General features: G+C 45.3%; 1 protein-coding gene across 2 annotated transcripts in view; it reads left to right on the plus strand.

The window, feature by feature from the left end:
* LOC110375568 (low-density lipoprotein receptor-related protein 2) overlaps positions 1-20,849 on the plus strand; it is a 190,087-nt gene extending 169,238 nt beyond the window's left edge. For both annotated transcript variants that reach the window (XM_049850763.2, XM_049850765.2), the window contains 23 exons: positions 2,720-2,828; positions 2,924-3,090; positions 3,330-3,584; positions 4,606-4,782; positions 5,139-5,368; positions 5,529-5,810; positions 5,920-7,525; positions 7,608-7,867; positions 8,005-8,157; positions 8,340-8,490; positions 8,619-8,805; positions 8,885-8,988; positions 9,084-10,265; positions 10,355-10,459; positions 10,573-10,918; positions 11,070-17,009; positions 17,094-17,252; positions 17,466-17,692; positions 17,987-18,194; positions 18,350-19,191; positions 19,287-19,695; positions 19,970-20,178; positions 20,431-20,849. In XM_049850763.2, the coding sequence (XP_049706720.2) occupies positions 2,720-2,828; positions 2,924-3,090; positions 3,330-3,584; positions 4,606-4,782; positions 5,139-5,368; positions 5,529-5,810; positions 5,920-7,525; positions 7,608-7,867; positions 8,005-8,157; positions 8,340-8,490; positions 8,619-8,805; positions 8,885-8,988; positions 9,084-10,265; positions 10,355-10,459; positions 10,573-10,918; positions 11,070-17,009; positions 17,094-17,252; positions 17,466-17,692; positions 17,987-18,194; positions 18,350-19,191; positions 19,287-19,695; positions 19,970-20,178; positions 20,431-20,618 (13,496 nt within the window). In that variant the 3' untranslated portion in view covers positions 20,619-20,849. The remainder of the gene's footprint in view (positions 1-2,719; positions 2,829-2,923; positions 3,091-3,329; positions 3,585-4,605; positions 4,783-5,138; positions 5,369-5,528; positions 5,811-5,919; positions 7,526-7,607; positions 7,868-8,004; positions 8,158-8,339; positions 8,491-8,618; positions 8,806-8,884; positions 8,989-9,083; positions 10,266-10,354; positions 10,460-10,572; positions 10,919-11,069; positions 17,010-17,093; positions 17,253-17,465; positions 17,693-17,986; positions 18,195-18,349; positions 19,192-19,286; positions 19,696-19,969; positions 20,179-20,430) is intronic.
* The last annotated feature ends 1,345 nt before the right edge of the window (positions 20,850-22,194 follow it).

Raw genomic sequence — 22,194 nt, forward strand, 5'->3', positions numbered from 1 at the left:
GTAATTCTGAATCATTCTTCAAAATAACTTTTAACCCTCGGACCTGATACCGCAAGCAGGATAAAAGTCCAATATTCACAATCAAAGTGATTTCTCGAGGAAGTCTGCAAAAGTGTAAAAGAAAATCTTCTATGAATGCAAAATTGCGCAGTTTTTGCATCGTCTTTGAGTGCAGCCAGTCTAAAATAACCGCTTTATTTGCCTTCCATTTGCATTTTATTTAACGAATATTGGAACCTCGGCTCAAGGAGGGATTAAAGAAATGGGGATAATTATTTATTTAATGTTTAAGTTGCCACAACAAATAAGTAAATTGTATAAACTTTAGTCGTTACTTTGTTGTTGTCTTTTGCTTCTTTTTAATTTAGACTGGTACTTAATCCAGAACATAAAATATAAGTCAGCTAAAGTTATATGTACAGAAGCCCTGTATAATCTTAATACATAAATCAATGAAAATATATGACCGAGGTCATCGTAACAGTTCAAGATTTATTACTAAGTCAAGAAAGTGCTGAGTCGCTTATATCATTCGTAGCGTTTATAAGTATATGTACCTATATCTAGCGAGGAACCGCCGACTTATTTCATAGTAATTTTAAGAAATCGCCTGAAATATGTGAATCATTGGCTTGCAAACTAAAGCTAAACAAAAAGTTTCCATGAAAGGTTTTAAGTAAAGCCTAAAATATTGCTAGCTTGTCGTACACAACATCGGACGCTGTCGGACACGTGTCACAGCGCCATGACACTTCATATTTATAGCGGTCAGGCCGAAAGATATCGTTAACGCGTACGTGGGAATTAAGTCGCGGCGAATGGCGAGTCGCACTGTGAATGGGATGCGCCATGGTGTCGGTAATGCGGGGCCATTTGTACTGAATGCGGGGAAAGCATGGGTATGTTAGTGGCGGCTTCGCACACGATCACGGTGACGGTTATGATCCAGCGATGAAGGGTGTATATGTCACCGTAAGATTACAAACATCGTTAGATTACAATCTATCTCGAGAGATTGTAAACTGTCGAATTATTGTGAACTGTAACATCTGATTGCAAAGCTCTCCCTGATTGGTCAGTCTTTTTGTAAGATCGACCAATAATCCGTTCTGTTCCCATGGAGTTCCCGTAGAGTTAGGAATGAAATAGAGGTGTCAGTTAAATAAAATAAATGCTCTTCAAAAATTCTTCAAGTATTTGTTATTTAGTACGAGTATGTAATTAATATTCCTGACATATGGAGAGCAAATTGTAACGAAATATTTATTCTTCAAACACAAATTGAAATTGGAAACATATTGATTTCTGACACTTACGCGAATATTAGACATTTAAATAAAACTACTTTTACGGATTTTATCGCGGTTATATTATATTATTTAATCCCGACGTTTAAAACCGACCGCGAAAAAATCCGTAAAAGTAGTTTTATTTAAATGAAATTGGAAAATTATAAGAAACTTTTATAAAAAAAAAAAAAAAACTAAACAATTAGGTAGTTTGTCTTCAAACACAAATTCATTCCTAACTCTACGGGAACTCCATGGCAACAGAACGGCTGGTCGTGATTGGTCGATCTTACAAAAAGACTGACCAATCAGGGAGAGCTTTGCAATCAGATGTTACAGTTCACAATAATTCGACAGTTTACAATCTCTCGAGATAGATTGTAATCTAACGATGTTTGTAATCTTACGGTGACATATATAATGAAGACTTAATTAAAACCTTACTAAGAATTTCTTGATTAAAACCTTAGTGTGAAGTGGGAAAATCTATTTTTAATCATAATTCCTCTTAATCCAACACAATATTGTACCGCTGTACAAACAAAGCATTATTTATTTACGATACTTACAAACGTAACACAGGCGTCTTATAGTACACCTACAATATCCGAGACACACTCTTCCATAAAAAACTGTTTAGAAAGGCTTACGAGACTCTCTTATAAACAGCATCGGCTTTGACGCGGTCGAGCCACTCGCTCCGAGCGCCCTCTATCGCGGGATTTTTACATAACTTTATATGAAAATCGCATTATCTCGACAAGGGCGGGCTAACAACACACAAATTGTGCAAAACCAGAAGTTCCACAGCCGTGAAATATTCCGTACTTACATATATTTTATTGACCGGTTCAGTCCCTTCTCCAAATTATACTTCGTAGAAAAAAGGTATTCAACTTAAGTATTTCAATAGTTTTCGATGCAACAATAATAAGTGCCCTTCAAAAGGGTTAACCAGAAGAATACTATGGATATGATACTCACGGGATCATGGGAAGTCGACAACAGACAACTTTCAATGACTCTTATTTCTGAAACTGAGCATATCAATACACCCTTACTCCGTCTACTTGAGTTGTACTTCTGCTCGACACCACTGCGTTAGAGAACGGTTTTGTCGTAAAAAGGCGCACACGGGCGTTTTTGCATCTCGTTACCAATACGGAGAGGATTAGATTAGCTGGTGGCGAGCCTAGGTGTGCCTGAGCCGAACAAACATTGCGTAAGCAACGCGCTGCTGTGACAAACAACCCAGTTACCGAGACAAGGTTTATATAGGAATTATATGGCTCTGGTTGGCAATTAGGGTTTGTTTTGAATAAGCTGATTTTGACTAAAGAAAAATGTACCTATGTGCTACATCTGACTTGTGTGAGAGATAGGATGGAATGGATGGAAGTTCGATCTCTAATGGAAACGTTTTTTTACAGCATATCGTAAATGTCAGACAGACGACTTCCAGTGCGGGATGGAAGGCGTCGGGCCTGGCAAGATCTCAGCACAGGGACCCTGTATACCTAAGGAAAAGAAATGTGACGGGTGAGGAACATCATACCTTTTCTATTACCCATGCGGGATATAGTTCCTCATTAAGAGAAAAATGTTAAATGTTAAATATATCTTTTGTTTTCCAGTTATTTAGATTGTAGAACAGGCCGTGACGAACAAGACTGCCCTGGACAGCCGCTAGCGTGTCGGCTGGACCAGTTCCGATGCGCCTCCGGGAACAAGTGTGTGGACTCGTCCGTTAAGTGCGACCACAAAGATGACTGCGGAGATAATTCAGATGAAGCACATTGTAGTAAGTACAGCTGACTAATAACACGAGTTTGAAAACCTAACAGACTTAACATCTGCCTGCATACTACCTGAAAATATATTACGAATCGGGAAATAAGCTCTGAATTCGTCAAAATGTATTTTAAATCTACGTCAGAGATAACAGACCTCTTAACGTTCAAATTCAAATCACTTAATGGAAGTTTCTTTGCTAGGTTCAACTAACAGTGCAATTCTAAAGTATAAATATCCTCATTCCAGGTTTCCCAGCGTGCCACATAGGGCAGTTCCGCTGCAGCAACGCTCTGTGCATCCCGGCGACGTACCACTGCGACGGCTACAAGGACTGCTCCGACGGGTCTGACGAGGCCAACTGCACGGCCATCGCGTGTCCTGACAACAAGTACCTGTGCCCCAAGGGCGGGCCCGGCGGCGCGCACAAGTGCATCGCGCGCTCACAGCTCTGCGACGGAAAGAAGGACTGCGAGGATAATGCTGATGAGGAGACTGCTTGCTGTGAGTATTCATTACATTAAGGAAGCGGAATATTTTGTGCTGACAATAGTTTTTATTGCTTACTAGCTGATCCCGTAAACTTCGTATCGTTTAAACCTTCCCTGGACCTCTACAAACATTTTAAAATCAAAATAAGCCAAATCGGTCCAGCTATTCTCGAGTTTTAGTGAGACTAACGAACAGCAATTGATTTTTATATATAAGATTACTCAAGAAAGAATCTTGAGCTCCGATACAGTGGCTATCAAAGAGATCATTCAGAGAGAATTTTATCACGTGGATTAATGTCCGAACCATAATAAAAACAGACGGTACTTCTATTGAGGGTTGAAACTTAACTTTTATTTAAACGACTGTAACTCAATTAAAATCCAGTCACCTCAAAATATGCAATTCGTTGAATGTAAGTACGTGACGTTGTTACCGAGCGTGTATCGTGACTACACACGACCTCATTGTAGCTGAGCCCAGGAGATAATGCTCATTGCTCATAACCAAAAGTGGTGCTCAAGACATTTTCTTTATTGCTTTGCAACTCGAAAAGATTATAATGTGTTGTCAGATTTATTCCCATGATGAATACTCCACGTGAGTCGAAAGTTTGTAAGAATGGAATTTGTGTTTGTTATTCTTACACACAAAATCACTTATTTACCCTTTATATTCTCCCTTCATTATGTACCTACTCCCTTATATGATTGTGTACTCTGTTACTGATTCCCCTTATATACTTACTCTCTCTATATGTATACTCCTTGTTGTACCTGAATTGAATGAATGTGAATTTTGGGCCGTATCTGATAGATGCGGCCACAATCTCGAAAATATAAAATGGTGTACTACTTACTAGGTTATTACTTCCATCCTCCGAGCCCTTTTCCCAACTATGTTGGGGTCGGCTTAGTAGGTTATAACCTGAGAAGTATTATTAAAACTCCATATATTTCAGACAAGTCTTGATTTACTGTTTTTCACTCCAAGTGTTCATATAACTTAATCAAAATATATTGTGTTTTCTCAGCGACTGCATCATGTCCTGCGCTGGAGTGCGAGTACAAGTGCGTGGCGTCCCCCGCGGGCGGCGCGTGCGCATGCGCGGCCGGCCTCGCGCTCTCTGCCGACAACCGCACCTGCGTCGACCGAGACGAGTGCAAGGAGTGGGGATACTGTCACCAGCTCTGCATCAACACTCCTGGATGTTTGTATCCATTATACCTACTTGTCAATTCAAATCACTATGGTTTTCATCATTTAGTTTTGTAGGTACTGAAATAATATCCCTGTGATCCCGAGAATGATAACTAGCTCAGTCTATCCCGGAGCTGGCTTAGCTTTCGATTCTTCAGACCAGACTTTATCGATCAGATCAGTCATATTTTCAATATCACATCCTATTCAGAAGACATAGAACGGATTTGAGACTACTCTGATAATGACCATGTGTTTTTTAAGGCTATAGAGAATCTAAATCCCCAACTAAGGGGCGTGTTGTTTCCATGAAAAGGGTACTTTATTCATAACAATGTGGTAACAGTGGTCTATTCGGTTCCTTAGCATACAAGTGCCTGTGCGCGCCGGGCTACTCGCTGGCGGGCGGCGGGCGCTGCGCGGCGGGCGCGGGCGGCGCGGCGCCGGCGCTGCTGCTGGCGCACGCGGCCGCCGTGCTGCGCATGGACCTGCACGGCCGCGCGCCCGTGCACGTCGCCAACGCCACCGCCGCCGCCGGCCTCGACTACCATTACAGGAAGAACCTGCTCTTCTGGTCTGATCTTAAGACGAGGAAGGTGAGTCCATTACCTGCAGCTTGACCTTTTCTTGAAATCATTCAGCCTATTTTTATCTATCTTCTATAAAGAGATCAAAAAATTAAACTACCTATTTGACCAGACACACTTTCTTAGTTTTTAATTTTAATCTGTATGTCATACGTAATGTGTGTTCCAGATCCACTCACAGCCACTGAGCATGGGTGGTCCGGCTGGCTCAGGCAGTTCGCTGGGCTCCGGCACCGACATCACAGTGGCCGGCTCCTGGGCACCCGTGGCGCTGGCGGTGGACTGGGTGGGAGACAAGCTGTACGTCGCCGATGCTATCGGACAGAAGGTCGACGTCTTTGAGTTGGATGGACGCTGGCATGCTGTGGTGCTCGGATCGAACCTGACCAGTCCCGCTGATCTCGCGCTTGATCCTACACTTGGGTTGATGTTCGTTGCTGATAGTAGTCAGGTAAGAACATTCTTAAGCACCAACTTTGTAATAAGAATAATTACGAAACGAGTAGTTCATAACGTTCAAAGTATGTTTCCATTTCTTATTTATGTTCTGATCATTCCAGATCGTCAGAGCAAACATGGACGGAACCCACGCAAAATCAATAGTCTCCGAAGCAGCATACAAAGCATCCGGTATCGCTGTGGACATTATTGCGCGAAGAGTGTTTTGGTGTGACTCCTTATTGGATTATATCGAAACTGTGGACTATGATGGAAACCATCGTTTCCTGGTGCTCAGAGGCCAACAGGTACCTAGCCCCTCCAGACTGGCGCTTATCGAAGATAGAGTGTACTGGTCGGATAACACCAAGCAAGGAATCAGCTCCGTCAACAAATATGAGGGACCCTCCAGCATACAAGCGATCTACAAGATGAAGGACATCAGGGAGCCCAAGGCCATCACCGTGGTGCACTCACTGAAGCAGACGTCGGTGAACAACCCTTGCGGCACCAACAACGGCGGCTGCGCGCAGATGTGCATCGTGACGGCGCTGCAGAACGGCGGCCTCGGCTACCGCTGCGCCTGCAACATCGGCTACCGGCTCGAGACCGACCTCCGGAACTGCGACCTTGTTAAAGAGTTCCTTATGTACTCCCAGCAGAGGTTTATCAAGGGAAAGGTTCTCAACCCAGTCATTGAAGGTTTCAGTGACGCCATCCTGCCAGTAGTTTCTAAGAGAGCTAGATTTGTAGGTTTAGATTTCGATGCTCGAGACGAGCACATCTATTATTCAGATGTTTTACAAGATGTGATATACAGGGTTCATAGAAATGGAACGACCAAGGAAATAGTTCTTGCGTCACAGAATGAAGGAGTGGAAGGTCTAGCAGCAGACTGGGCTTCCAAGAATCTGTACTACATTGACTCAAGGAAAGGAACATTGAATGTTCTGTCGACGAGACACGTTACTTACAGGAGAACTTTGCTGAAGGACCTGAAGAGGCCGCGAGCTATCGTAGTACACCCAAACAAAGGTTTCATTTTCTTCTCGGAATGGGATCGGCCTGCCAACATAAGCCGAGCATACACAGACGGAACCAACTTGTTGGTCTTCGAGAACGTAACTCTTGGCTGGCCTAACGGCTTGTCCATAGACTTTGACGCTGACAGGCTGTACTGGTGCGATGCCTTACTCGACCATGTGCAACATTCCAAACTTGATGGAACGGACGTCAAGACTGTTAACTCCAGGCTCATCAGACATCCATTCTCAATTGTTATTCACAAAGAGTTCATGTACATCACAGACTGGAGACTCGACGCGATAGTCAGGTTACACAAACTAACTGGAGAACAAGAAGACATTATGGTCCGTGAACCTCAAACAAACAGACTTTATGGTGTCAAGGTGTACAGCGAAGAAATCCAGAGGATAGATCCTATGCAGCCTTGTGCACGAGACAATGGAAACTGCCAAAAACTTTGCTTCGCTGTACCTAGGAACAACACGGAACTTCTAACCGTCAAATGTGGTTGTCCGTATGGAGAGAAACTGGCGCCTGATGGCACCAGCTGTATTCCTGATCCAAGCTCCGAACCGCCCATGCAAGCATGTCCTCATTCTTGGGATTTCACCTGTAACAACCAAAGATGTATTCCCAACTCTTGGGTGTGTGATGGAGATGACGATTGTTTGGACAACAGTGACGAGGAACAGAACTGTACTAGTAAGTAAAGATTTAGTTTCAATTCTTAATGAAGATGACAAACATTTAGAACAGTTTCTAAATTATTATCCACTTATTGCAGAAACAACATGCAGTGCATCAGAATTCATGTGCAAGTCTGGGCGTTGCATCCCGGCGACGTTCAAGTGTGACTCGGAGAACGACTGCGGCGACTTCTCCGACGAGACCGGCTGCGTCAACGTCACCTGCTCCTCCTCACAGTTCCAGTGCGACAACGGCCGCTGTGTGCCCAACACCTGGAAGTGCGACTCCGAGAACGACTGTGGAGACGGTTCTGATGAAGGATCTCATTGTGCCGAGAAGACTTGTGCATACTTCCAGGTCAGTGAGAAAAATGTTTCTACCACATCAGGAAAATTATAAATATTTTTTTTGTCATGGTGATATTGCTAGTCTTCTAACATTTGATGTAGTCGACATGTTTACTGTAAGTTATATTATGTATTTGTGACTTGTAGTTCACATGTCCGCGCACGGGGCACTGTATCCCGGCGTCGTGGGTGTGTGACGGCGACGACGACTGCTTCGACAAGCAGGACGAGGCCGACTGCCCGCCCGTCTCCTGCCTCGCCAGCCAGTTCAAGTGCGCAGACCTCAAGCAGTGTGTGCAGGTAAATCATTACACTCAAATATACATTCTAAAATGTATGTAGATGTTTGCTAGTATTTCATGTAAAAACTACTGCTTGTACTGTTGTACATTAGATAAAACACATAGGCTAATTTTAATCTGAATGTGCGGGAGTGTTGTTGAAGTGAAACTACAATATTTGTTCGTGTATTGTGTCATCAGGAAGCATACAAATGCGACGGCATCCCGGATTGTAACGACGGCAGCGACGAGGCGGGCTGTCCGTCCCTGGCGCCGCACCAGTGCCAGCCCGACAAGCAGTTCCAGTGCCGCTCCTCCGGCATCTGCATCCCCACCACCTGGTACTGTGACGGTGAGTACTGCGACAGTGCGGGGAGAGACTACCTGCGCACTATAATATTTCCCGGACAGATAACCGATCTCCGAAAATAGCCGATGTGGCCGAAACATGGTTTGAAAGACATCATATGAATTTGTTAGGTACGCCTGACTGCGAGGACCTGTCAGACGAGCCAGCGAGCTGCGGCGCGGTGTCGTGCGCTCACAACTACTTCCGCTGCCAAAACGGACGCTGCGTCTTCAAGGCGTACGTCTGTGACGGCCGCGACGACTGCGGAGACAACTCCGACGAGGGGCTCGAGCATGCTTGCAAACCACCCGCCTTCAGGTACCACTTGTCCTGATACCTGCTGTTTAACTCTCGCCCTCTGCTAATAATACTAATGCGCCTATTTGTGTTATCCTAGGTGTCCCGCTGACCAGTGGCAATGTCCCGGCGTCACAGGCCGTTGTGTCAACATCACTCAAGTTTGTGATTCCAAGTTTGACTGTCCGAATGGAGCTGACGAAGGTATACACTTATTTATTTATATACACTTATTTACAAAAGCAAAGTGCCTTATTTTAGTGTGATCAGTTGATCAATGATTAATTGCTATATTACAGGTGCAAGCTGTGATTTTGCTGAATGTGAACATCAAGACGGTCTCTGTTCCAATGGATGTAAACAGACTCCTAATGGACCGCTGTGTCTTTGTCCACCTGGCGAGGAATTGGATGTGGATGGCTCCAACTGCAAGGACATCAACGAATGTGATCCGCCAGGTCTCTGTTCGCAGACATGCACCAACACGAAGGGTTCCTACGTATGCTCCTGTATGGACGGCTACATCTTAACCATGAATAACCACACATGCAAGGCTAACAACCACTCCAGCGCCTTCCTCATCATTTCCAATAGACATTCCATCCTAGTGGCAGATCTTAATGAACAAGGCCTGGAAAGAGTTCCAATTAACGTCGAAAATGTAGTCGCAACCGCCTCTAACATGCACACAGGAACAATATTCTGGTCGGACATGAAACTCAAGAAGATCTCCCGGTTAGACCGCGGTAGTGAGCCGCAGGTCATCATATCCACTGGACTGGACCTCGTCGAGGGACTTGCCTATGACTGGGTCGGAGGTAACATTTACTGGCTAGACAGCAAACTGAACACTATCGAGGTAGCCAAAGAAGACGGTTCAGCTAGGACAGCTTTGTTAAGCGGCAACATCACACAGCCTAGAGGAATGTGTCTAGATCCAGCACCAAATGCAAGATGGCTGTTCTGGACCGACTGGGGAGAGAACCCTCGTATCGAAAGAGTTGGAATGGATGGTACACAGAGATCAGCTATTATTACGACGAAAATCTACTGGCCTAATGGTTTAACACTAGATACAGCTACACAAAGAGTGTACTTCGCTGATTCAAAATTAGATTTTATCGACTTCTGTTATTACAACGGTACAGGAAGACAGCAGGTCCTGGCCGGTAGCCACTACCTCCTCCACCCTCACTCACTGACACTTTTCGAAGATACGTTGTACTGGACCGATCGTCAACTGAACAGAGTACTGTCGGCTCATAAATTCAAGGGAACGAACCAGACAGTGGTGTCTCACCTGATATCGCAGCCGCTGTCCATCCACGTGCATCACCCGTCCTTACAGCCGCTCTACACTTCACCCTGTAAGAAGGATTCGTGCCAACATCTGTGCCTGCTCAGTCCAAACAAGACTGTTGCCTACACTTGTATGTGCAAGCCCGGGTTCAAGCTGTTACCTGACGGAAAATGTATAGAAGGTACGATTTTTTACTATTGAAATAGTAATGATGTTTAATAGAATTTATTAGTGAACATTAGCACTTTATATTATTTATTTTTGTTGCAGAGGAGTCTGCATACCTGATGGTACTGAAGGGAAGTCAAGTCATTGACTTATCGATGGACGGATCCGGCCGCGCTGGACAACTCGCGCCCATTGTTGGCATTCAAGGTATAATAAGAAACACGAAATCACTAGTATATAGCCACTAGTATATGTATGTATAATGAAAATATTCCTACCAAAATCTTATCATGTGTTACATACGTACTTTTTATTCTTAGGTGGAGTACAACTGGACTACGACCGTCAAGGCCACATGTTATACTGGCTGCAGTCCATAACTGGTGATAGCGATGATGACGAAAACTGCACAATCTACAGTATGCCTTACGGTGGTGGTAATAAGGTCGAGTTCTTCGGATCTGATACCGGTATTGTCGGGGCACCATCGGCCATTGCCTTCGACTGGCTCGGCAGAAACTTGTACATGGCCAACAGGGTTGCCAGTAACATCGAACTTGTCAGAGTGGACGGTAAAGTGAAGTACCGGTCTATTGTGATGGCTAACGATGGCAGCAAGGCATCTGTTGCTAAACCGAAAGGAATCTGTTTGGATCCTACTGAAGGGTGAGTTGTATTATTTTATTAACTTATTTTTTGTTTGTGTTCGAATATTTCTGCTTAAACAAAGATATGTAAATGGAATTTAAATAAATAAAACACAATTTAAATGTTTTATGTCTATGTCAATAATGTTCATGTTATACTTTATTTACAGAAAAATGTACTGGTCCGACGAAGGAGGCTTCGGAGTTCCAGCGAAGATCGGCAAAGCCAACATGGATGGCACTAATCCCATTATTCTGGTGGATACCATCGAACGACCTGAAGCTGTCACCATTGACATTGAGAAGAAGATCATCTACTTCAGCACTCAGTTCCCGGCCAGCATCAACAGTGTCAACACTGAGGGTAATGACAGGAAAACCATACTGTCTGAGACCAACGCTATCTCCTATCCCAAAGTAATCGCCGTACTGGATTCGAGACTGTATGCTTTGGATCCTCTTCACGAAAAGATAATTAAGGCTGACCTACCCAACGGCGATAACATCAAGGCTATATTAGACAATGAAAGTGACTTGAAGTCGTTTACAATATTCCAAAAGAGGAAGATGGTTCACCACCCATGCTCGCAGAGCAATGGAGGCTGCGAACAGATCTGTATCCCTGGAGACGGTGGGTCCCGGGTCTGCGCTTGTTCTGTTGGCTACAGAAAGGAGAATGAAGTGAACTGTGTGCCTTACAAGACGTTCGCGGTAGTATCACAGCTGGACCTCATCCGCGGGTACAGCATCGACTCTAGTGCCGAAGCCATGGTACCCGTCACTGGTGTTGGACACCACATCCTGCATGTAGATGTACACTTCGCTGAAAACTACATTTACTGGGTGGAGTTCAACCGCGGACAATGGAACGGAATATTCCGCATCAGACCAAATGGCACGGAACTACAGCACATTGTTAAGGATGGTATTGGCAGCAATGGCATCCGAGGGTTAGCTGTAGACTGGGTCGCTGGAAATCTCTACTTCACCAACGTCTTCCCTCACGAAAACTATGTAGAAATGTGCTGGCTTGACGGTTCGAATAGGAAGGTCTTGGTAAAAACAACAATGGATGCTCCAAGAGAACTCGCTGTGAACCCTCTAAAGAGACTGTTATACTGGATCGATTATGGTCAGTACCCACGAATTGGAAAGGCGTATTTGGATGGTAGCAACTGGCAAACCGTAGTGAGCTCTGGAATATCAAACCCGAGAGACCTGACCATCGATATGTTGACTCATGACGTCTATTGGGTTGACTCTAAACTGGACCAAATCCAAAAGATCTCCTTCAATGGTGGTAATAGACAACTGATTAGATCAAACTTACCAAATCCTATGGGCATCGCGATACACACGGGTAGCGTTTACTGGGTTGATAGAAACTTGCAAACTATCTACAAAGCGTCCAAATTGCCTGGCAATATGTCCATGCCAGAGAAAGTTAGAATAAACCTTCCCAAGCTCAGAGATATTGTTATATTTGATGTGAACAATCAGCCTACGGACGAAAACAACCCTTGCAGAAAGCTTGGCAATGGTGGATGTGATCAACTTTGCTTCAGTTACCCACCGGAAGCTAACAAGGGATATACTCATAGATGTGACTGTGCAACTGGACAAATCTCTGCTTCGAATCCGAAGAAATGTGACGTGGTTGAGGAGTACCTGGTATTCACCACAAGGACTGAAATTCGAGCTATAAACTTAGATCCGAAATCTACAGGAGTGCCTTTTAAACCTGTCGTCAACCTTACAAATGTTGTAGGTGTAGAGTTTGATTACACCGACAATAAGCTGTTCTTTACTCAGATCAGGCCATGGGCTAGAATAGGCTGGATGTCTGCTAACAACCCAGATCCATCGACCATCCAGAACATCATTAGTAAGGGCATCAATCCTGAAGGTATATCTTATGACTGGACGCAAAAGAAAGTTTACTGGACAGACAGTTCTAACAATTCCATTTACGCCATGAACCTCGATGGTACAGAGCTTGTAATGATTGCTAGAGTCGAACGCCCGAGAGCTATTGTTGTTGACCCATGCAACGGAACTCTATACTATACAGATTGGGGCAGATTTGGGACTTCTGGAAAGATCTATAGAACAACCATGGCTGGATCATTGAAGAAGGCAATCATAGACAAGGACTTATCGCAACCTAGTGGCTTGACCATTGACTTTGATGAAAACATGTTATATTGGACCGATGCTGTCAGAGAGAAGATTGAACGGTCTAAGCTAGATGGTTCTGATAGAGAAGTTCTGATCAGTGCAACCATCTATCCATTCGCCATCACCGTTTTCGGTAACTACATTTACTGGACTGACCTTCAGCTTCGCGGTGTGTACAGAGCAGAAAAACATACTGGTGCTAACATGATAGAGATGGTGAAGCGATTGGAAGACTCGCCTCGTGACATTCACATTTACAGTCCGAGCAGACAAAAGTGTCAAGTGAATCCCTGTAAGATTAGCAATGGAGGTTGCGCACACAGCTGTCACCCTGCACCTAACAACACTGTCGAGTGCAAGTGTGATGATAACACTAAACTGGTAAACGAAGGCAGAATGTGTGTGGCTAAGAACATTACCTGTGACCCTAGCAAGTTCTTCTGTGCCAACGGCAAGTGCATCAGTAAGATGTGGTCATGTGACGGAGATGACGACTGTGGGGATAACTCAGATGAAGACAAGAACTACTGCACGTACCACTCGTGTTCGCCTAGCGAGTTCCGCTGTAACAATGGCAGGTGTATCTTCCAGTCATGGAAATGTGATCATGAAAATGATTGCAAAGACGGATCTGATGAAGAAGGATGCGTATACCCACCATGCGCTGAGGGCGAGTTTACGTGCCTCAACTCTCGTTGTATACCAATGTCGCAAGTCTGTAACGGAATCAACGATTGTAAGGACAACATCACATCGGACGAGACACATGAACGTTGCCCGATGAACACAACGTGCCCGACTAACCATCTAAAATGCGAGAAGACGAATATTTGCGTTGAACCCTACTGGCTCTGCGATGGTGACAATGACTGCGGTGACAATTCTGATGAAGACCCACTGCATTGTGCCCAGAGAACGTGTCCTCAAAACAGTTTCCGTTGTCCCAACCACCGATGCATCCCTGCCACGTGGTATTGCGACGGAGACGACGACTGCGGTGACGGCGCTGACGAGCCGCCAGAGTACTGCCGCTCAGAAGGCCGCACGTGCTTCGGTGACCTCTTCACTTGTGACAACGGAAACTGCATACCCAGAATCTACATTTGCGATGGTGACAACGACTGTCTGGACAACAGTGACGAAGACGATCGTCATCAGTGCAATGAACGCAAGTGTGATGCTGAAACTGAATACACATGTGAAGAAAACAAATTCTGGCAACGAGCGCAATGTATTCCCAAGAAATGGATCTGTGATGGTGATCCAGATTGTATTGATGGAGCTGATGAAAACTCAACCATCCATCACTGCGCCACACCCACACCTTGCTCTGAAGACCAATTCCAATGTAACAACGGCCGCTGTATCAACGAAGGCTGGGTGTGTGATCACGACAACGACTGTGGTGACGGCTCTGACGAAGGTAAACGTTGTAACACTCAATACAAGCAATGTAGCGATCAAGAGTTTAAATGTCAGAATTTCAAGTGTATTAGAAACCACTTCAGATGTGACGGTGAAGATGATTGTGGTGATCATTCTGATGAAGTTGGATGTGTTAAAGAGAATAAGACATGTCCTGCTGGCCAGTTCAAATGTAATAATGATCAGTGCATCGATAACAGACTGGTCTGCAACAAAGTGTCTGATTGTACCGACGACTCTGACGAACCTCCTCATTGTAACATCGATGAATGTGCTAAGCTAGAAATCAATCAATGTGGCCACAAATGTATTGACACTCTAACAGGCTACTATTGCGACTGTAATCAAGGCTACAAGCTGCTCGCGGATGGTAAAGCTTGCGCAGACATAGACGAATGTATAGAAACGCCAGGAGTTTGCTCGCAGTACTGCTCCAACACCCCTGGATCCTACTATTGTAAATGTAACGACCAATATTATGAAAGAGAACCTGATGAGCACACTTGTAAGCGCAAGGATAACACCACCGCCTGGATTATATTCACGAACAAGTATTACGTGAGGAACATGTCCACCGACGCCAGTTTATATAACTTGATGCATCAAGATCTGATGAACGTCGTCGCAATCGACTTCGACTTCAAAGAACAGAGAATGTATTTCGCTGACGTCTCCGCTAAGACCATTTACCGATCAAACTACACCGACCCCAGTCCCACAAAAGAAGTGGTTATCAGACATGACTCGCATGGTCTTGAAGGTATAGCCGTTGATTGGATTGGAAGGAAACTTTACTGGCTTGACAGACATTCTAAAAACTTGGATGTGTCAGAATTGGATGGTACTAGGAGAAAGACTTTGAAAACTGGCGTAACAGACCCTAGAGCAATAGTCGTGCACCCTGGAACAGGTTACCTTTACTTCACATCGTGGCATCTACAGGCTTACATAGGAAAATTGGGTATGGACGGGTCCAATTTCACTTCTATTCTGAACTGGGAGGATGACATCGCCTGGCCGAATGCTTTGACAATAGACTATTTCACTGACAGAATCTACTGGGCTGATGCTCATTTGGACTACATCGGTTCAGCTGATTTGGAAGGAAGGCACAGGCATGTCGTATTATCTGGTGCAAAAGTACCTCATGTGTTTGCTCTCAGTCTCTTCGATGACGAAATATTCTGGACTGATTGGAATCTCAAAGCAATTAGCAAAGCAAACAAACACTCGGGAGAAAATCTGACTGTACTAAGAAACACCACTCATAGACCGTATGATATTCACGTCGTTCATCCACTGAGACAACTGCCGTATCCCAACCCTTGTGGAGATAACAACGGAGGGTGCTCTCATCTGTGTCTGATAGCGCCGCCCCATGCATCCAGCTACCTGAACATCGAGGGTTACGGAGAAGAAGGCGCCACAACGTTCAAGTGTGCTTGCCCGAACCAATTCTACTTAGCCAGAGATATGAAAACATGTATTGCCAACTGCACAGACGGTCAACATAGATGCAACGGTCATGATGAGAAATGTATTCCATGGTTCTGGAAGTGTGACGGCGAGAAAGACTGTATGGATGGTTCTGATGAGCCTGAAACTTGCCCTGTTCGTCATTGCAGAGCTGGCTCATTCCAGTGTAAGAACACCAACTGCACGCCTGCCGCCACCATCTGTGACGGTACTGACGACTGTGGAGACGGAAGTGACGAGGCTGAGTGCGCCCACGAGTGCCCGCTCCTCGAGTTCAAGTGCAAGTCCAGTGGCAGGTGTATACTTGACAGTTGGAAGTGTGATGGCGACACAGACTGTAAGGACAATAGTGACGAAGACCCTGCAATGTGTCATAACCGACCTTGTAATCCTGACACCGAATTCGCATGCAAGAACGGAAGATGTATCCCGAAATTATGGATGTGCGATTTCGATAACGACTGCGGAGATGATTCTGATGAGCCAGCGTACATGTGTAGGCAAAAGAACTGTACCACTGGATGGAGAAGATGTCCCGGACAAGCGAACTATAGATGTATTCCGAAATGGTTGTTCTGTGACGGCAAAGACGACTGCAGAGATGGATCGGATGAATTACCAGAGAACTGTCCCACTTGCAGTGCCGAGACTGACTTCACATGCGACAACAAGCGCTGTATACCGAAACAATGGCTGTGCGACTTCACCGACGACTGCGGAGATGGTAGCGACGAGTCGGAAACGGTTTGCCAACATAAGTACAGAGAATGTTCGGAATCAGAATTCAAGTGCGGCAATGGAAAGTGCATTTCATCGAGATGGCGTTGTGACCACGAGGACGACTGCGGTGACAACACCGACGAAGCCGACTGCGGCGGCTTCAAGTGCAAGAACGGAACCTTCCAGTGCAAGTCCGGACACTGCATCGCTGCGTACTTCAGGTGTGACGGCGACAGAGACTGCAGAGACTTGTCTGATGAGATCGGGTGCCCACCGCGCTACCCTGGCGGCAGATACTGCCCGGAGAGCAGGTAACTGTCAATACCTACTATCATATTATTAATTATTTAGGTAAATATTCTTACTAGATTGCTTACGAATTGTCCAAATTACAGATTCCAGTGCGCGAACAACCTGTGCGTGTCTCAGTCAGACCTGTGTGACGGTACTGACGACTGCGGCGACGGCTCCGATGAAGCTGCCTCCATATGTACCAACTTCAACTGTGATACGCTGAGACGGTTCCACTGCGATAACCACAGATGTGTACCTCGGTAAGTGATACTTAACAATTTAAAGTTACAATTGATCAAAGTTGTTGTTTGTTGCGAGTACAGATTTAAAGTTCCAAGCAAGCGAAGGGTTCTTGTGTAGAATTTTTTACATTATTTGCTTTTATATTTTCATAACACTAACTTCTGCATCCAAAAATACCCTTAACAAATCCAAAATAAAGTCTGTTTCTAAACCACGATAACACACAACAGCTACCAAGTATGCGACGGAGTTGACAACTGCGGCGACGGCTCGGACGAGAACAACATGACGCTGTGTGCGGCGCGCGTGAAGCCGTGCGACCCGTACGCGCAGTTCCAGTGCGCCAACCGCCACTGCGTCGACCGCACGCAGCTCTGCGACTTCGCCGACGACTGCGGCGACGCCTCCGACGAGCTCGGCTGCCACCACACGCACACATGCTCGCATCTTGATAAAGGTACTACTCAGCTTGGAAAGTCAACGTTGTTCTGAAAATGGAAGACAATAATTATTATAGATATTTTGAGAAACGTGTTTGTTAAAAAGTATTTATAACAAACCATTTAATGTAAATAATATAAACTTCCATTAAATCATTCAATCATTGTACGTATTGAAACAATAAAACGTATTTGCACTAAAACGTCCTGATATTTTCCGTGTTTAGCCAAAATAGTTAACAAGTCTTAAAGGTATTGAAAGGCAATCGTATTGTCGAGCGGGTCTCATCACAGCAACTTTTGTTCCCCAGGAGGTTGCGAGCACTTCTGCACGAACCTGACGCAGATCGGCGGCGCGGGCGGCTACATCTGCACGTGCTTCCAGGGCTGGATCATCTCGCCCGTGGACAAGAAGCGCTGCGTCGACGTGGACGAGTGCGCCGCCGGCACGCACCACTGCTCGCAGATATGCAACAACCTCAACGGCAGCTACAGCTGCGACTGCACAGAAGGATTCAAGTTAGTCTCTCACTTTGTACTAATAATTCAACCTGTTGATACTATCATATAATCTGGCCTTAAAAATACCAGTTTAACGACTTCTCGATTTAATACTTTTCTAGCAAACTTTTCTACTGTGTAACTCCTCCAAAATAAAAATCGCTTACTTACAGACTGGCAGACAACTTATCAGGAGTATGCAAAGTTGTAGATGATGACGTTGTTCTTCTATTCGCCAATGGACCTGAAATACACGCCTTTGCACAAAAGGAAGACAGAGAGTATGACGTCATCACAGCCGAGAAGAGAATAGAAGCCATAGACTACGATCCTAAGCAAGAGATGATATTCTGGGCAGACAGTTACGATAAGACCATCAAGCGGTCCTACATGCTCAACGCACTGAACGGACAAGTCAAGAGTGGATTTGCCCAAGATCTCAACATGAAGGGTAACTCAAAACCGACTGCTTTGGCAGTAGACTATGTCGGAGATAACCTGTACTGGACGGAGACCGACAGGACAGGGTCGAAACCTCGAGGACGAGTCATGGTTGCAAGAACTGATGGAAGATACCGAAGAGCTATTGTGTCTGCGGGAATTGAAAGCCCCACGTCACTGGTTCTTGATCCTCAAATGGGAAGGATGTTTTGGGCTGACGCTGGTTCCGCTCCTAAAATCGAAATAGCTTGGATGGACGGTTCAAAGAGGAGACCGATTGTCACAGAAAACATCAGACATCCGACTGGCTTGGCCATCGACCATTTGATGGATCACGCTATATACTGGGCTGACACTAAACTGAACACTATCGAGATGATGAGGCACGACGGTTCTAACAGGAAGGTGATCCTGAAGGGCGACCTGCTGAAGCACCCGCTGTCACTGGACGTGTTCGAGTCCTCGCTGTACTGGGTCACCCGGGACACGGGTGAACTCGTCAGACAGGACAAGTTCGGAAGAGGAGTGCCATCGGTTATATCCAAGGATCTAGTCAACCCATCGGCTGTGAAAGGTGAGTCGAATTATTTTGGACAGACGATCGTTATTGAGCATTTCCTTCTTTTAAAATAAATAGGTCTGGAATATATTTGTGTGTTTTTGTAACAGTGTACCACCCGCGGCGCTACAACGCGTCGGGCTCGGGCGAGTGCTCGCGCGCGGCGTGCTCGCACCTGTGCCTGCGCGTGCCGGGCGGGCGGCGCTGCGTGTGCCCCGAGCTGCAGCCGCCGCCCAAGCGCCTGGCGCACGAGCGGCAGTGCGACGCGGCCGTGGAGGCGCCGCGCGCGCTGCCGCGCGTGTGCCCGTGCGAGAACGGCGGCACGTGCGCGTGGGACGCGGCGGGCGCGCTGTCGTGCCGCTGCCGCGCGCCGCTGCAGCCGCCGCTGTGCGCCGCCAGCGCCGCCAGCGCCGCCGCGCGCGCCGGCACCGCGGCCGCCGTGCTCGTGCCGCTGCTGCTCGTGCTGCTGCTGGCGCTGGCCGGCGCCGCCGCCTGGTTCGTCATTAGGAAACGACCTTTGTGAGTCTTATTATGATCTTTTATAGTCTTCGAAACCTTCACCTTATAGTCGGTATATATATTTTTTAAGTTAATTCTGAATAAGTACCTCGCCCTAGGCGCCTAACTACAGCTTCTCCTTGAGATGTCATTCAAGGCTTTCGGCAATTGCACCGTTTTGACCGTGATAATCGACCTACCCGCGACAGAATCGACATTGCACAAGGCGACAACCTCGTACGCTAAGTCGAGACACTTAATTTTTTTTTACTGAACTTTTCTTGTATGATTGCAGCGGTAAGGGCGGCGGGCTGAGCAGCCTGGCGTCGTCGCAGAGCGTGTCGTTCCGGCAGGGCTCCAACGTGGAGTTCGGCGGCGTGGGCAGCGCCGGCGAGCCCGCCTACACGCTGGAGGAGGCGCCGCGCAAGGGCCGCGACTTCAGCAACCCCATGTACGACGCCGTCACCCGCGCCGTCGCGCAGGGGGAGCCCGAGCCGCCTATACGTGAGTGCTACGCTCTATTACACGTATCGCCTAATCTTACCTACTCTTTACAATACAAAATTATTCATGAATTCTATCTATCATAAGTCTGCTGTAATTTCGTCTAAAAATTACTTTGGGTTGTATTGTTACCGCGATCCATAATCAAGTTAACCTAAGAAAAACATCAAAAATCATTGTATGTTTGAGTTTCCTGCTACCAGTCGAATCGTTGACCTAAATAAATGAAATGTTGTTTATTTTTTTATGCAGCCGGCATTTACGAAGTACCAGACGAGTTGAAGGATAAGGTGGTGTCGGCGGTGATCTCGCCGTCGTCGACGGAGACGCGCGGCGCGGCGGCGCGCGGCGCGGGCGCGGGCGCGGGCCGCGCGCTGGACCCCGCCGCCGACACCGGCCGCGACACCGCGGCGCTCGTGCGCGAGGACAACCACTGCTAGCGCCCGCCGCGCCGGCCGCTGTCGCCGCCGTCGTCCCGCGCGCTGCTGCTGCGCCCCGCAGCACTGCCGCGCGCATTGTTTTATAACGAACGCAACAATGGCCCAGATCATTCTTAGCTAAATTACTTCGTAAAAAAACTAAAGTTAATGAAACTGTAAATGACGTAACACTAAGTGGTCCGGACCGCGGCCGCGCGGTCCCGCGTGTTCCGCGCGGCCGCGGCCGGACTGGAACTTTTTTTAAGTCTATTGTATCTTCCCCGTTCTATCCGTCCTTCTAGTTTTAGCTAATAATTTATTTTCATATATGTTACTGATATATTCCGCTAACTATGTATGTTACACTGTCTATGTTACGTTTCCTGTTGTATCTTCTATACAAAGTTATTATTGTAGCAATCCCAGCTAGTTCTGGACGTACTTATATGTCAGTATTTTCCTTTTAAGTTATCTGTTACTCTTCTGAATATTTTGTGCTAAAGTATATAATTTTAAATCTAAATAAACCATATCATAGCGTGATACGTATGTTATAGTATGAAGAGATGTCTAAAGGTAGCGTAGAACTTGTACATTCCAGTAGTTCGAGACTAAAGACTAACGTTTCAGCCTAGGTGTACTCGGATATGATCGAGCTAATATTTGGTTGCGCTCAGCGTTCCAGGCCCGAACTATAACTGTATTCCTAAATATCTGTATAAATGATGTTGACTTAGTAATAAATGAATAATTAGTACATAAATAAGAAACTAGGAATTGTTGTTGGTAAAGGCCCAGAGCGCCATTTTATAGGCTTTTAAATTGATTTGACAATAAGCAATACACTATATTAGAGAATAATTTATTTATTTCGTTTAAGACTATGTAAAATAACTATGTTGTGTTTTATAATTGTCTATTAATCATTAAAGTAAATATTATAATTTTGTGGGACTCTGACGATTTGCCATAAACGTGTGAGATAATGTTTCTGTTGTTTTTAATTATGAAATATGTTTTTGTCATCACTTTGTTTACATTACAAACTGTAGTTATTATAAATACGAACGTTCGCACTTGTGATGTACATTTTGATAGGCGAAATTGTAATGTTCTATATACATATTATATTTATTTGAGACATTATAAATATGTACTATACTATGTAAAATTATTGATCTGTGAATAAAATAAGCATCACGTTATTATGACTAAAGAATTCGAATTGATAGTGTAAAAAGTATAAACGTGTCAATATTATAAATATATTACAATGTTACGGATAAGAGAGGAAATATTTTTATATCGGGACTATTATAGCTATTAGACAATCGTCTGAGGTTACTTGATGAAAATATTGTGTAAAAATAAATTAATAATGAAATACGATAACTTTTTATTTCACGTCCTCGTCAGTATATGGAGAAGTGTGACACAAAATAAATACATACGTACGAAAGTCAAGCTCATATTATATATGTATAGGTACTTCACTTTTCTTGTCTAAAGAACCGCCGCTGGAAGCGCAGCGGAGAGCATTTCCTAATTTCCGCCGCGAAATGAGTATTGGTTTATCAGATTTGGTAATTTTGAGTCT

This window comes from Helicoverpa armigera, chromosome 11 (assembly GCF_030705265.1).
Source record: "Helicoverpa armigera isolate CAAS_96S chromosome 11, ASM3070526v1, whole genome shotgun sequence".
Lineage (NCBI taxonomy): Eukaryota > Metazoa > Arthropoda > Insecta > Lepidoptera > Noctuidae > Helicoverpa > Helicoverpa armigera.